At 41.4% G+C, this 15,883-nt stretch overlaps 1 protein-coding gene across 3 annotated transcripts in view; it reads left to right on the forward strand.

The window, feature by feature from the left end:
* The window catches only part of MAGI2 (membrane associated guanylate kinase, WW and PDZ domain containing 2), a 1,418,975-nt gene that overhangs the window by 1,258,798 nt on the left and 144,294 nt on the right, over positions 1–15,883 (forward strand). For all 3 annotated transcript variants that reach the window (XM_061165155.1, XM_061165157.1, XM_061165156.1), the window contains one exon: positions 4,976–5,236. In XM_061165155.1, coding sequence (XP_061021138.1) covers positions 4,976–5,236 — 261 coding nt within the window. The remainder of the gene's footprint in view (positions 1–4,975; positions 5,237–15,883) is intronic.

Consider the following 15,883-nt stretch of genomic DNA (forward strand, 5'->3'; position numbering starts at 1 on the left):
TTTGAATACATACTATTCATCTGAAAGAAGAGTGTCTCTGAGGAGTTTCATAAAGTGTAAATCTAGAGGTGATGATGTACAAGAAAGTTTTATGACTCAATCAGAACTTGTTAGAGTCCATCTTAAAGCTATCAGCATCTTTTCGCTAACACCTAAGGGAAAGCTTCCCTTGTGGCTCAGCTGGTAAAGAATCCGCCTGCAATGTGGGAGACCTGGGTTCAATCCCTGGGTTGGGAAGATCACCTGGAGAAGGGAAAGACTATCCACTCCAGAATCCTGACCTAGAGAATTCCATGGACTGTATAGGCCATGGGGTCACAAAGAGTTGGACACAACTGAGCGACTTTCACTTTCAAGGGAGAGTATGATTCTTGGCCCGATGCTGAGAAAGGGAAACGTCTTCTTGACAACTGGGTGAAAAGTTCAGTCAGTATTTAGGATACTGGTGAATTTCCTGCTCCTGGCTGCTGTACTTTTTGTCAGTTCTAGATGCAGTCCCTGATTCTTTGTCTATAAGCATTTAAATAAGTTGTCTGCCCTGCTGAGCATAAAGCAGGAGTACATAAAATCAAATGCCTGTGGGTGGGCCAGCCCCTAACATGGGAAGGGCCCCCGCCTGCCAGGCACCGCAGGGATGCACTGTGCCTGTGGACACTCCAGCGCACGTGTCTAAGCTCTACCACGAACAGACCCCATTGCCTCGGCCATGCTTTAAGACTCACACATCTGCAGTGCTGTCATACTTCCAGGGGACAGTCCTGAGAAGAGACCCAGGCACACCCTGAAAGCAGGCAGGGTCTGCTTGGTTACAGAGTCTGAGAGTTCTGATACCCACCGGGTGATCTTGAAGGGAAACAAGGACTCTGATTGAACAAGTCCCTTTGGCCCTGCATGCTCCTCACTCCTCGGGTAAATGAGTCAATCAGGGAAGTACAGGAGATCCTGGGGAGTAGTTGAGACTGTGGGGCCTTGCACATTTCATACTCAGTCATGGGGGCAGCATCGCCCAACTCTAATTGATTACTGGACGCTTCCCAGGTGGCGCTAGTGGTAAAGAACCCACATGCCAATGCAGGAGACGTAAGAGACGCGGGTTCGATCCCTGGGTCTGGAAGATCCCCTGGAGAAGGGCATGGCAACCCACTCCAGTATTCTTGCCTGGAGAATCCTATGGACAGAGGAGCCAAATATTTCAAGAGAAACTAGAAATCCAGCTTTCTGTAAAATCTCCCTATTTAAAAATATTGACAATTAATTTTAATAATCAGTTAATAAACTCTAGGCCAGCACTGTGCAGGAATCATTAATAGGTCTGCAGACCAGGAGCAGCTCCTGGTCAGCACTTGACTGTTCTTGTCAAAACTACCTCAACCTGGAGGACATTATCAATGACGCCTGCCTTCCCAAACAGACTCTCTTTCCCAGTCAGCACAGTGATGATTTCCAGTATATCTGGTGAGGACAAACAGAAGCTAAACCTAAAAATTAACTATTTGATTTGAGTAGATATTAAGTGAATGAATTTTGTATGCTCATTTGGCTGTAAGCCAGAAGGATGAGTCAGGGATACTGGAAATTAGTGTTGTTGTTGTTGTTGTTTTTTAATGCACATGGTATTTAGTCACTTTCTGACATTTTACTATATTATTCTAAAACAGTAATTCATGCTCTATACCAGGAAGTGTTGTTGAAAAGAAGACAGGCTCATCTGGGTCTAGAGACAGCCAAGTGGAAAAATGGTATGGAATCAGTTCTATTCCTCAAAGCCAATCGTCAGAAGTTTTCTTAACTCCCTGGTTTTAAATGTGCTCATGGTGTTAAAAATAAAGCACATTGTTGGAGACGATGAAAGAGACATCCAGAAGCAATAGAAATGTATTCTGTTAATATTTTTGACTCCTTCATTCACCCAGCGACCACTTGCCTTGACTTAGACAATGATTGTCTTTCTTTCTCCCTTTAGAACCAGTGGCAGAGCCACTGTGAGTCATTTACTGCAAAGACAGATAATTTTTCTTTGTTGCTGCTGTCCTGACGATTGCAGCTCTCAACCCCCTAAAATATGACAGCCAAACAAACACATGAAAAGATGCTCAACATCACTCATTATTAGAGAAATGCAAATCAAAACCACAATGAGGTACCATTACACGCCAGTCAGGATGGCTGCTATCCAAAAGTCTACAAGCAATAAATGCTGGAGAGGGTGTGGAGAAAAGGGAACCCTCTTACACTGTTGGTGGGAATGCAAACTAGTACAGCCACTATGGAGAACAGTGTGGAGATTTCTTAAAAAACTGGAAATAGAACTGCCATATGACCCAGCAATCCCACTTCTGGGCATACACACTGAGGAAACCAGATCTGAAAGAGACACGTGCACCCCAATGTTCATCGCAGCACTGTTTATTATAGCCAGGACATGGAAGCAACCTAGATGCCCATCAGCAGATGAATGGATAAGGAAGCTGTGGTACATATACACCATGGAATATTACTCAGCCATGAAAAAGAATTCATTTGAACCAGTCCTAATGAGATGGATGAAACTGGAGCCCCTTATACAGAGTGAAGTAAGCCAGAAAGATAAAGAACATTACAGCATACTAACACATATATATGGAATTTAGAAAGATGGTAACGATAACCCTATATGCAAAATAGAAAAAGAGACACAGAAATACAGAACAGACTTTTGAACTCTGTGGGAGAATGTGAGGGTGGGATATTTCAAAAGAACAGCATGTATACTATCTATGGTGAAACAGATCACCAGCCCAGGTGGGATGCATGAGACAAGTGCTCCGGCCTGGTGCACTGGGAAGACCCAGAGGAATCGGGTGGAGAGGGAGGTGGGAGCGGGGATCGGGATGGGGAAGACGTGTAAATCCATGGCTGATTCATATCAATGTATGACAAAATCCACTGAAATGTTGTGAAGTGATTGGCCTCCAACTAATAAAAAAAAAAATAAAATAAAAATAAAAAACATTAAAAAAAAAAAAAAAAAATGACAGCCAGAAAATGAGATCTTTCTTGTTAGTGCCTATGACATTTAGTTACTGATTTGGTCCAGTAACTCGGGGAGCTTTTCAATTTAATGTTGCAGCATAATAATTGTTTGTTTTTCTTCCTGACTATCTCTAATCACTTTATTTCCAACTTGTGCAAGGACTGATAAAGGACATGCGTGCTTCACCAAGACAGTAGCAGCTTGTCTTTGGATGCTGTTTTCTAGTCGAGAGGTTTCATTTTACAGGCAGTTTGAAATTCTGGTAGAAAAGAGGGAAAAGCTTTAACATTGACATTTTTTGTTTTTCTTTTATCACTTCAGTACATTTCTTACAGATGAATGGCATCTATTTGCTTTATTTTATTAAAACCTGATTGAGTAAATATCACAGAAAAATTCAAATTTATCAAGTGATAATAAGCAGCAGCCTGGATCTTCTTCATTTTGTACTTACAGATGAGAAGTGAATACATTTTTGTAAAGATCATTTGTAAAACTGAGTATTTTAGCAAATGCAGTTCCATTTTCTGTAGGTATCAGTGTAACAAAACATCTCTTATAGTCAGTGTTCTTGCTCGCTGATTTTTGAACTGACTTTGATTTTTGAAATGAAATGATTTTTCATTTCAGAATGTAATTGCAGCTTAAGTAAGAATCCCTCATTGGAACTTTGGCTAATTATTTTTAACTTGCCATATGAGACAACTTCCAGTATGCTAAATAGGAAGCCATATCTAAAGACCCAAAAAGGAATCATTAATTATCATTATTTTCATCATTATTTTCTATCTTAATGTCCCTCTATTCCATAAATATCTTTTGAATATGGATGGACAGGGAGGCCTGGCATGCTGCAGTCCATGGGGTCGCAAAGAGTCAGACATGACTGGGCTACTAAACTGAATCAAATTGTAAGACAGAGATGAAATGGTCATTTTTCTAATTACAGCATTCTACATGCCTGCTTAAGTTTTTTTTTCATCATAATATCAGAACCTAGGTATTATTGTAAAATAACAAAATTCTTTCTTGGATGATAGATCAACTTTCAATTTAAAACCTAGTTTCTCTTGGCTGCCAACTTTCTGTCATTTCCCGCTGAAAATATCCTTGCTTTCTCATGAAAGTATTGGCTTGGTTTATCTGGTTGATATAAACTATATTCTGTAATAATACAGAATGTAAATGAACAAGGCTTCTAACACCTCCCTTAGAGATTTAAAGTTCATCATTCCTTAGCCTGATATCATTGTTAGATTTGATCCTAAAGTGAGCAAAGTAAGTGTTTCCCACCTATACAAAGTGAATTAACACTTCAAGGCTAACAGGGTCTCACAATATTAAATAAAACCATGGCTGTTTAGAAAATTGCAATAGATCCCTTATGTGGACATCCCCTGTTAGCCCCAGCTATAATCAGCATTTCTCGAAGTGTAGCCTTAAAACCTCATCTAGATTCCTGGGCTCAGTTGTTCCTGTATCTACTGAAAAAACTCCTTGGGTAGACTTTGAAGATGCATATTTCATACTAGTTCTTTAAGTAAGTTTTATGTGTAGTACAGTTTAGGATTCTGCCTACCTGTTTGATGGTATTTTATGATCTGTCTTAAGATCAATTATTGTCATGAAACTAAGAAGCCCTATATTTCAAACTAGTGTTGTCTAGGGCAGTTGTACTTTTACCAAGGGTAATTTATAAACAAGTAACAGCAGAGGGGGACTTGAGGAGGGGTTTTACTTGCATTTGCTGAGAAGGGTAGAAGGGGACAAGACCTAGAGGCCTCCATAACCAGGTTCGTAGCCTTTTAAATACTCATCACATCCAGAGACTGGGAGAATAGAAGCCAGTCAGCCAGTCTTGTAACAATACAGTGTCTGGAACCATGCCCAGCGCACAGGAGATGCTCGTTCGTTCAGACTCTGGCTAAATAACCGGATACCTGTGTATGATGTGTGTTCCAGGGGAGCCCTGCCCAGAGAATGGGAGGAGTCCAGGCTCCGTGTCGACCCACCACAGTTCTCCTCGCAGTGACTACGCAACCTACACCAACACCTATAGCAACAGCAACCACGCCGTCCCCACCAGCAACGCCTCTCCCCCCGAAGGCTTCGCCTCCCACAGCCTGCAGACCAGCGACGTGGTTATTCACCGCAAAGAGAACGAGGGTTTCGGCTTTGTCATCATCAGCTCCCTGAACAGGCCAGAGTCTGGATCCACTATAAGTAAGTGACCGCTCTGCCTGCTTTTGAATAAGAAGTCATCTTTTCATTGTCTGGTGTTGGGAATCCCAGACAAGCAGACCAGAGAACTGTTGTGTTCATAAATAAATGTGCAGCCTGAAAGTCACAGGCTATGGGCACAACTAAGGCATCTTTAACACTTGATCAGTCAAACTGCTGACTTTGGCTTAAAAAGAATGCAAGACTATCACTGATGTCCCCCCAAACCCACAACCCCCATGAAAGCTCTTCATTCATTCTTTACTGGGAAGAAAATAAAGCCGAGTGATATAGGAGTCTTGATGTGAGGAAAGGGGCACTCCTGTTCCTTAGAATGACCGATATGAGACCAGGACATTGAGCTTGGCATGAGCCAGGCCATGCAGGGCCTCACACACCCTTGTGAAGGAGTGTAGATTATACATTAAATCCTTGGGAGCCATTGAAAGGTTTTAAATGGTAGACAGATATCTAACTTAATATTTTTAAAAGATGAATCCAGCTACTTATTAAAAATGAAATCAGAGGAAAGAGAGCTGGAGTGGAAGTGTGAGACACAGTGAGGAGGCCTTTAAAGAGTCCTGTGGATCGTGCTGATCTTCTCTAATGGATAAAATATCAAATTACCATGCTGTGCAACTGGAACTAATGTATTATTGTAGGTCAGCTATACTTTAGTAAAAAAAATAAAGAAATTTTACAAGAAGTAAATAACTTAATAAGACAGCCCTGGAGGTCTAGAGGTTCTAGTGCCTTCCCTTAGGGTAGAAGTTGTGGAATGGGGGAAGTGGATGATTTCCCCTTCAGAGGTTCCTCCAAATCTCTGGTTCCAAGAGTCAGTACAACAGGTGACAGCCAGAGGTTATATTTCTCTTCTGATCAAGCATCTTTGCAGATTCTAAGCTTCTGCAGTGGTTTTCCTTTCAGCCACACTATTTCAAAAGTTACTTGTCAGCCAGCAAGCCATACGACGGAAGTGATGGGAAAACTTGTTCAATTTTTATGTTGAAGTGATTTAGCCCAAAATGCTGTGAACAGAAACACCATAATAGAGAGCAATAAGAGAAAGAAAAAAAAAATTGAGTCATGTTGTGGTCCTAAGTTTCGTATGAATTGTGGTTGTTCCCAGCACATGGCAGGGGGTGCAGATGTCAAACAGTGCTCAAGAAATCAAATTGTTGAGCATGAATACGACCTTTTTTATGATAAAGTGAATGTTAGCAAAATACTACCAGCACTAAATGCCAGAGAATTGCCCTGTTTAGCTTTAGCTTTGATAAATTCAAGAGTGGAAACTATAGAAGCATTAAACCTCATTGAATATGTACGGAAGCTAAATTGCATACATCTGAAAGTACAATTTCACTTATCTTTTTCTTCATGATAAGCCAAAGAAATAAATCCAGTCTTTAAGCGTAGAGTAAAAGCAGGATTCTGTCAGTGTGGTGGATTCACCAAGATTAAAAGGACACAAGCCTAGAGATTTTCATGAATTATATAAATAGTCTTCCAATAATTTACACTTGGGGAAAACATTCACAGAGAGCTTTTGTAGCTATTCCAGTCATACAAGTTGTTTGTCGAGACAGGATACCTAAAGGACTGAAATAAAACAAAGTATACTGCCACAATGAGAGTATTAAGAATGTACATAAGGTCTCATTTTTATTTGAAGTGTGACAGCATGATTGCTAAATGTATAGGAGGATGTGTGTACATACATACAAGCACTTATTACGTAAAGAAGCCACAGATGATTTTTCTCTTGCAGAGAAGATCCGTGCATGGACAGATTTGGAAAACACCAGGTACCAATGCTTACAATTAAGTGTGGATTTGTCTTTCTGCCAAGTGACTTTAGACTGACCTCAAAAGAGTAATTCTACCCCTTTTTGAAATGGTATTATTTTATATCACCCTGGAGAGTGGAAATAGATTCTAGAGTTCATGATACTTCTTAGCTTCTTTTTTTTCACATATTTATTTCTTTTCAATTTAAGAAAATTGAAACACACACTGTCCCTATGTTCCATGGGAAGAGTAGCTATTACACTGATAGCACATAGTGTTTACAGCCTATGATTTGCAACATGCAGCTAAAAGGTTCCTAGACCTAATACTGTTTTATACTTAACTTTCATAATAATTTTCAACTCTAATTTTGGAGAGAAAGGCTAAGCACCTCCTTCTTGTGCCACACAGCCACTGTCAGAAGATCAAGGCTTCCTGGGCTCCGGGAGGCTGGGAGAATCTGATGCTATGAGGAGTCACAATCATTCCTGGGTTGTGTCATGTTTCTCTTAGTTTCTTATCTGAGCACAAGATCTTGAACACATTTGTAGTTTGTTCTTAAGGCTACTGAAACGCTTTCCTTAATGGACAGGCGCTGTTATTTATGCCTTTGATAGGTGTACCATCACATTTAGGTGAGAAAGAGGTGTGGCTATCATCATACTGCCTGCATGTAAAGCCTGGCTCGTCATTTACTAGTTGTGTGACCTTGAAGAAGTTTCACAACCTTTTTGGACTTCATAGTTTCCTTGAATGAGAAGAGAAAGTAATTCTAATACCTGTGTCATCAGGTTGCTATGAGGGTTGAGTGAATTAGTACATATACGTGCTTAGAAAAACTCTGGCCCAGAGCAAGCACTAAGTATGCCCTTGCTGCTGCCTTGGCCACCTTGCCTGCTAGGAATCATCACTGCATTCCATCAACTCACTCTTCTCAAGAGTGCAGTGTTCACGCTGGCTCTCAGTTCAGTGTGCCATTTGTCAGTGCCCCCCACTCTCCCAAAGCAGCTAAATCTGAGCCACAGATGAGCGTCTTTGAGGGCCAGCACCCCCTCTCCCATGCTTACCTCTGGGTGCAGAGTCTTCCCGATCCCCTGGGCCAGCAGGAGGGGCAGTAAGAGCAGCAGTGTCGACGGCCACGGCAGACCAGCAGACCTTGCTGAGGCTTCAAGCAGGAAGTCTCCCCAGACTTCACTAACCAATGGACTAGAAAAGGCATGGCAGACATCAGAATTCAGACTCAAGGCTGTAGTTTTTAGAATATCCTGAAAACCTGACGTCTCTATTGACTGTTTCAGAGAAGAGCAGAGATATGGAGACCCCGTGTAAGCTTCCCTGCCCTCCAGACAGAGAAAGCATTCCCTTCCCCAGCTTCTTCAGCCCAGGCGGCAACTTTGTCAGGGAGGCCAGATGTTTAACCAATGGGAACTTTGAAAACCAGCAAGCTTCCTGAACATTTTTGTCCCATTATCCAAAATATTGTTTTTGTTTTTCAGACCTTAGAATTGAACTCAAAGGAAAACAAAGTGGCTTGCAAACCAGAACCTAGGGTAACAGCAAACTATAACAGGCATTTGCAATTAAAAGTGTTTGAAAGGATTAAAAAAAAATTTATATAGAAAGCTGTTCATGGCCATGTTATTGATAAACATTGAAAGTTGCAAGTAATGTTAGAAGTTTCTCCAGAACCGGAAACACTGGTATATTTGGAAAGTTCAAGGCATTTGCTGCCCATGACTGACTTTCCTATCATGCTTGCTGAGGTTTTGTACCCAGGATAAAGAAGGCTCAGGTAGGCTTCTGACCCAGAGTGGATCAGATGCCTGCTCTATAAAAATGCCCCAGTGGCCATGTGCAGTGGGGTTGACAGATCAGTCTTTGGGCCTCCCTGGTGGAAAGTCTGAGTCTGACATCCTGGTTTTATTACAGAGCTATAACCTGTCACCACAGATGCTTCTTGCTCTGACCCCAAAACCTCTTTTCCCACCAGAGGTTCCCAAGAAGGGCTTTGACGCAGCTGAGGAAATAAAGTGATGCTTAGTGTCCTGCTCTTGTAAAACCTGTGAGGAAGGTTATGTTGAAATGTATGGAGTCGACATGCCAGGGCAGCTCGGACGGACGTCAGTGGTGGAGGCCGGCAGCCTGTTGAGGGAATTCATAAACTTTGGTGCAAACAGACCAAAGGTCAGGCATGCTCAGGACAGCAACCATAACCCCCAGGCAGCGTCAGTAGAGGAGCAAGCACTTCAGCCTTTCTTTCCCTTATTCACATTGTCCTAATGTCATCAACTGGTTTCCGTGTCTTTACTGGAAATGCCTCACTGGTCAACACGATGCTGGCTCTTCATCTTTCAGCACTGGGTGAGAGTCGGAAATCTTTTTTCCCGCACGTGAATTTTCTCTGGCACAGGTAGGGAGTACAGAATAGGTCATTGTTGCCTTTGCCTAATGCCCACTGCAATCTATTCTAGGAAAAAGTTAGTTTTACCTTTGATAGAATGCCCTGAGGACTCGCAAAGTTCTTAATGATATCCATAGGCCCTAGTGTTGAAAAGTTATTCTAGAGATTCAGAAGCTTATCCAGGGGCTCTTTTGTGACATTTTAAGTGTAATTTACCAAAAAGGATTAAATAAAACTGAACAATCAGTAAAGAAAATTTTTTTCCACCTAAACTCATCCCACCAACCATGCAGCCACTGAATAGTCATTTGAGTTTAGGAGAGGTACAAATTAAGACCTAAAACCAAGACTTCTATAGTTTTGCCCTAACACAGATTCAAAATAAATGAAAAGTGCATTGGACAAGTCTGAGCCTCTCTCCAGCTCATCCACTGACTACTGTGTCCCTTGAGTGAGTCATTTGGTTTTCCTGTGCCCATTCCTTGTGTATGTGATCAGGAACGATGGTCTTAATAGCCTCTTTCAGCTCTCAATTATATTATGCCATGAATCATCATGGAAATAAGGTATTTGGTTAGATTTGTGTGTGAAAAGCCTTGGATTAGTTTGAGGCCTGGCTTGTATTTTTCATTGCCTTAAGTTATCACTTTAAACTTCTGTTATTTTCATTTTTGTTATATTTTTAGGGTGCTCCTCACACTTGCATTTAGTTTGTTCACTTTATCCTTTGTCAGGAAATGATCTGAAACATACCTTAAACATTAAACTCTTAAACATACCTAACTAGCTCCCGTTTTAAGGCATTTTAAGGCAAGATTTCCCTCCTTCTTTCACTTATAAAATGATAGCATTTGTATATTGCACTGAGGTAAAATGAATGAGGCTGATGGAGGCAAAAGACAACCACTCCATGGGGCTCTGCCCCTCACCTCAGCCGGCCATCCTTGGGAAGCAGTTGCTCTTGGCATACCTGGAACCTTCAGTGGAACGCTTGTTTTAATGTCCCATAGTCACAAAGGTCTGCCCTAAAGTGAAGCCTCTGAGGGGCTTCCCAGGTGGCACTGTGGTAAAGAATCCTCCTGCCAATACAGGAGACATAAGAGACACCATTTCACTCCCTGGGTCAGAAAGATCCCCTGGAGGAGGCCGGGCAACCCACTCCAGTAGTCTTGCCTGGAGAATCCCATGAACAGAGCAGTCTGGTGGGCTACAGTCCATAAGGTCTCAAAGAGTCAGACACGACTGAAGTGACTCAGCACGGACGCACAAACATCAGCAATCAGTAAGCGGCCCATTTTACATTTTATTGCTTTGCGTTATAGCAGTGGGTTTTCTTCCAAACTCTATACCAAGGTTTGTTCAGTGATCACCTTAAAAATAGAGGCAATTGGTGCTACTCATGCTGCTGCTGGGACCCTGGCCTTTTCTAAATCAACAATACTCCAGAAGTCCTTGCCAGAAGGTTTCTGAAGTTATACCCATGCAGTAGAATTAGAAAGCGAATCCCCTTGGTTTCTCTGTTTGTCATTGGTTTGCAAAAGCAAGTTCCCTTTCAGACTTCTCAGTCAGCTTTATAAACTAAAATATTCCCTTAATCCTTGAATGAATCTCTACTTTGAATTCCCTTAATGACATAGTGGCTTTTGCTTTGAGTTTTATGCTGAAAGTAGTTCACTCAGGAGGTATGATGGTGTCACCCACACTGTTAATGTGGTGCAAAAGTAACAGCAGCAGAGGACTAAATATAAAACACTAGTTTTCCCTCAAATATCTGCTTCTAAATATAACTCATGAAACTATATGATAAGCAAATGTCTTCATAATCTTCTACATGTAGATTTTCTACATGTTAACACATAAAAAAGATAATAAGGTGTTCAGTCTGCACTGATGTACATATGTTTTAAGGCAAACCAACCTTTTCACATTTATATGTGTGACTTGATTTCTGCTCTAGGAAGTAGCCAGGGGCTAGGGTCTGAGTGGAGTGCAGTTTTGTTTTTTTGTTTGTTTGTTTGCTTTAATCTATTTATTTACTTTACAATATTGTGTTGGTTTTGCCATACATTGACTTGAATCTGCCATGGGTGTACATGTGTTTTTAATGAAGCAAAGTTCATTCAGAGAGGTGGCACTTTCTGTGTATGATCCAATCTTCCCATAATGAGTCCTTGATCATAATACCCCTGATAAAAAATATCTACAGAGTAAACATCAAACACACCTCTCTTACATGCAAGACCCTAAGTAATGTAAGTGCAGCCACTTTTTACCAGTAGCTCCTCGCAGTTCCGCTCCATCAAAGCTGGTTTAGTTACCCCTGAAAGACAACTTTTGCTTTCCTGCCCCATAGTCCATGTTTTGGCTGCTGCCACTTGAAATACCTTCTTTTATCCACTAATAAATGTTATCAAGCTTTTCCCCAGGTACTGTACTAAGAATCTTCCACTGTGTTTAATTTTCACATCAACCCTACGAGGTAGAAAAGTGAAAGTTGCTCAGTCATGTCTGACTCTTTGCAACCCCATGGACTATACAGTCCATGGAATTCTCCAGGCCAGAATACTGGAGTGGGTAGCCTTCCCCTTCTCCAGGGGATCTTCCCAACCCAGGGATCAAACCCAGGTCTCTCGCATTGCAGGCAGATTCTTTACCAGCTGAGCCACAAGGGAAGTCCATGAGGTAGAGACTACTGCCCAAATAGTAAACATCTCTTACAAGCAGCTCAAAAATCTCTTCTTAATTTCTCAGTGAGAGTCTGCCTGAAGCCTCACCCTTCTTTCTTAAGTGTTTTCTGCAGTTCTTATATGAAATTCTTCTTCATTTTGTTTTTTTTTTTTTTTGTCTTCAAACCTCTTGATTTTTGACTGCTCTGTGATTTCCTTTCTCTTATCATGACTTATTACTCTCACTATCATTTTACTTTGCATATGTTTTGCTAACCCTAAATGGAAGTTCCTTAAGGGCAAGAAATTATGACATTTCTTTAAATCCCTTACAGTTCCTGGTAGTATGCTCTTCAAGGATTTGTCACATAATTTATGTTGGTGGGATAGGGTTGGATTGGACCCTCATACAGTGATCCAGCCCTGCCCTCATCAAAGTATGAATGTTCTCTGCTCCAACTCTCTATATACCTAAACCTAGCTGTTCTGTCCCTTAAAGGCAGCAAGACATATCTCTGAGAATGAGCATAGAACTCAGGGAAGGAAATGTTTGCAAGTTGGTCCTTGTGCAGCCTGAGAAATTATACCATAAGAGAGTAAGACTGTAACAAGGTCCCAGATTCTATACAGATTTCCCATCAGTTGTACCTAGCCTAAGTGAATGATTCCACAGCAGCTAAGGGCCTGGTGAAGTCTTAGGTGAGAGAGCCCTCTAAGAAGTCAGGCCCTGGTGAACCAGGGAAATGCCCCGGGAAGACCTCTAATCATGAGTGTCTGGGTCGCCAAACCCTTATCCTCCGAAGGGCCAGGCTGCAGGCCTCAGTGTGCTCCCCGATCCCCCTCATCCTGGCACCGACTGTTCCGGAAATGGCCATCCATCTATATGAACACCATCTCAGTGGTAATGATACCATCCTAAGCAGGATGGTTTGGATGGCAGCCCAAAATCCTTAGAAAAAAGTATGACTTCAAATTATTTATTCACTTCACAGTCCTCGTTAACAAAGTAACCCCTATCTGTTCCAAGTGAACGACCTCTGAATCACATTACTTCTTCATAGGATCATACCCAACTAAAACCAGATGACTAGAACCTATTGATTAAATTCAATTTTTTTTTTCAGTCCTGCACATGACTAGCTTTGTTCCCAAATTAAAACTTGGCTGCCTAGGTCTTAACAGTAAACAACTGGCAAGCAACAACAAAACGAGAAGAGATTTTGCATCAAACTCCAAGTCCTCTGATAGCCAAACATCCACACATGTATTGACTAAAATGCAAAAACAAATGTAAGCATTTTATTTTCTTAGCACTAACAAATTTAAAGATCATTAGACTATAAAATAATAATAATAAATCCAGAGAGACACAGCATCATTATTATTTATTTTCAAGAAGAGGAACAGTGCAACCTATCAAAAAAGAAAAAAAATCTGTGAGTGCTCATATTGCATTTTTTAAAAATATTCTCGACCATTTTTCTTATCTGAATGGAGCTCATAAATCATAACTTTTCCCCACTAGGAGTTATTTTTCAGGAGGGTTTTATCATTGTGTTCAAAGTCTCTCTCCAGGCAGCTGCAGAAGGTGAATGTCTTCTTAGCTATTGCTTCCTCTGGGCTTATATCCTGCAGGTCCTTGTTATTCCCTGGATGGTACAGGGAGATCACAGCTGTGGAAAGAGCCCAGACTAGGTGCACAGGAGCCGCCTCTACCAGCAGAAGATGCCCATGAGGTTCAAACAAATTCTGAGCCTACAATTCACTTTTGCAAGAGGCATATTTTCTTTATAATCCATTCAGGGCCTCGTGTTGGATTAAATTCTCTGTGATTTTGTTTTTCTTCTTTTTTCCCAACAATCAACCACATAAAAAAAAGCTGATTCCACAAAGACAACTATTTTAAAAGCATGTTGTTAAGTGAACACAGGACGGTTATTTAATCCCCATTTTCTAGCTATGTTGAAAGGGTGTCATTAGGAAATATTTTCCCACTTGGGCTGGGATAAATAGCATTTCTCTTTGTGGCCCTGCTTTCACCAAGGACTCAGAGAGTGCCTATACCCAAATCCTCCCTGCCATACCAAATCCTGGTAAGAGTTCTCTTTGTTTGTTCACTTGACCACCAATAATTTTGACATTTATGCTGGATTTTTTCCCAAACAAACCATTGGCAGTCTTTGGTTAGAATTATTCCTAAAAATTAATCAGGCAGCCTCCTCTGGGTTGATGATCACTAGGCATTCCAAATGTGTACACTGAGCCAAAGAAAATTAACTAAATAGTGGGGCCTGCTACTGGCATATTCATTTCCCAGTCTGATCTCTTCCAGATCCTCTTTCTCTAAGCCAGACAACAGTTTGCTCCACAAACATGCCCAGATGTTGGGCACCTGATGAACCCATCTGCTTTCTCAAGGCTGAGGTGCCCAAAACCTTCTGTTTGGAGACTGTTCACAATATAGATAAGTTTTTATGGACTCATCATAGAGAAGGGTCTCCCAGTAAACAAGAGCACATAGTTTAAAGGGTGTTCTGACAGAGAACATGAGGTAGAGGAATATTTCCACTTAGACGTCTTCATTCAAATGTGTTTTAGACATGCTAGATGAACAGCAAGATGAAACTTAGCTTAAATTCCTGTAGACATTTGATAAAATTCAAATACAATGAAACCTTTATTGTATTGTTTGCCAAGTGTCTTAACCTGTGCAGACTTCTCTAATAGAAGGCCACACACTGGTAGCTTGTAAATACCAGTTTATAGAAATGTATTACTCGCAGTTCTGGAGGTTGGGAAGTCCACGATCCTGGCACTGACAGATTCAGAGACTGGTGAGAGCTAGCTTCACAGACAGTGTCTTCTCACTGCCCCTCACATGGTGGAAGGGATAAGGGAGTTCTGTGTGATTCCATTCATAAGGGCACTAATCCCATTCATGAGGGCTCCAATATCATGACCTAATCACCTCCCAGGGCCCATCTCCAAATAATTGTCACTTTGGGGATTAGGTTTCAACATATGAATTTGGAGAGGACACAAACATCCAGTTGCTAGTATAAAGTTAGTCACTGATAGTGATGCTTCCTGGGGCTTAGTGGTTAAGAGAAGGCTGATAGGTATACTTTCATCTCCAATCAGTGTATATACTCACAAGATTTAAAGCAGCCTCCTAGTACCTAAGTTCGTATCCTAGCTGAGTTTATACACAACTGCATCTTCCATACTTGAGAGACTAATGTAAGCTATTACCCAAACATGTTTTCCAAATAAAAGACCTTGGATACATCAGGACCTCCCTACTTCCACTGCCAAGGCTTAGAAGAGGCTCTAGATTAGCACTTTGCAGTAGAACTTTCTGCAATGATGCCAGTGTTCTGTCTTGCACTAAACAATACTGTAACCACTAGCCATGCTCATGTGGTTAGGGAGCATTGGACATGAGACTACTGTGGCTGAGGAATTAGATTTTTAATTGTCTTTCAATTAATCAAAATGGCTGTTTGTGGCGAGTAGCTAACATGTTGGGCTGCACAGCCCTGAGCGTTACAGTGGCCTTTATATGTCCTCCCTGCCTCCAGCCTTCTTCCCACCCTCCCACCCTTCGTCCAACCTTCATACCTCCACTCTGGTACTCCTTCTAAAACAACAAGTCTGATGATATCATGTCTCTCCTACATCATTAGTGACTTCTCATTTGGCCTTCAGATAAATTCCAAACCCTTGGCCACACCCACTAAGGCCTGCCATGATCTGTCCCCTCTCACCTTCTTCCTGAGGCTCAACTGTTTA

The sequence above is a fragment of the Dama dama genome, chromosome 18 (assembly GCF_033118175.1).
Source record: "Dama dama isolate Ldn47 chromosome 18, ASM3311817v1, whole genome shotgun sequence".
NCBI lineage: Eukaryota > Metazoa > Chordata > Mammalia > Artiodactyla > Cervidae > Dama > Dama dama.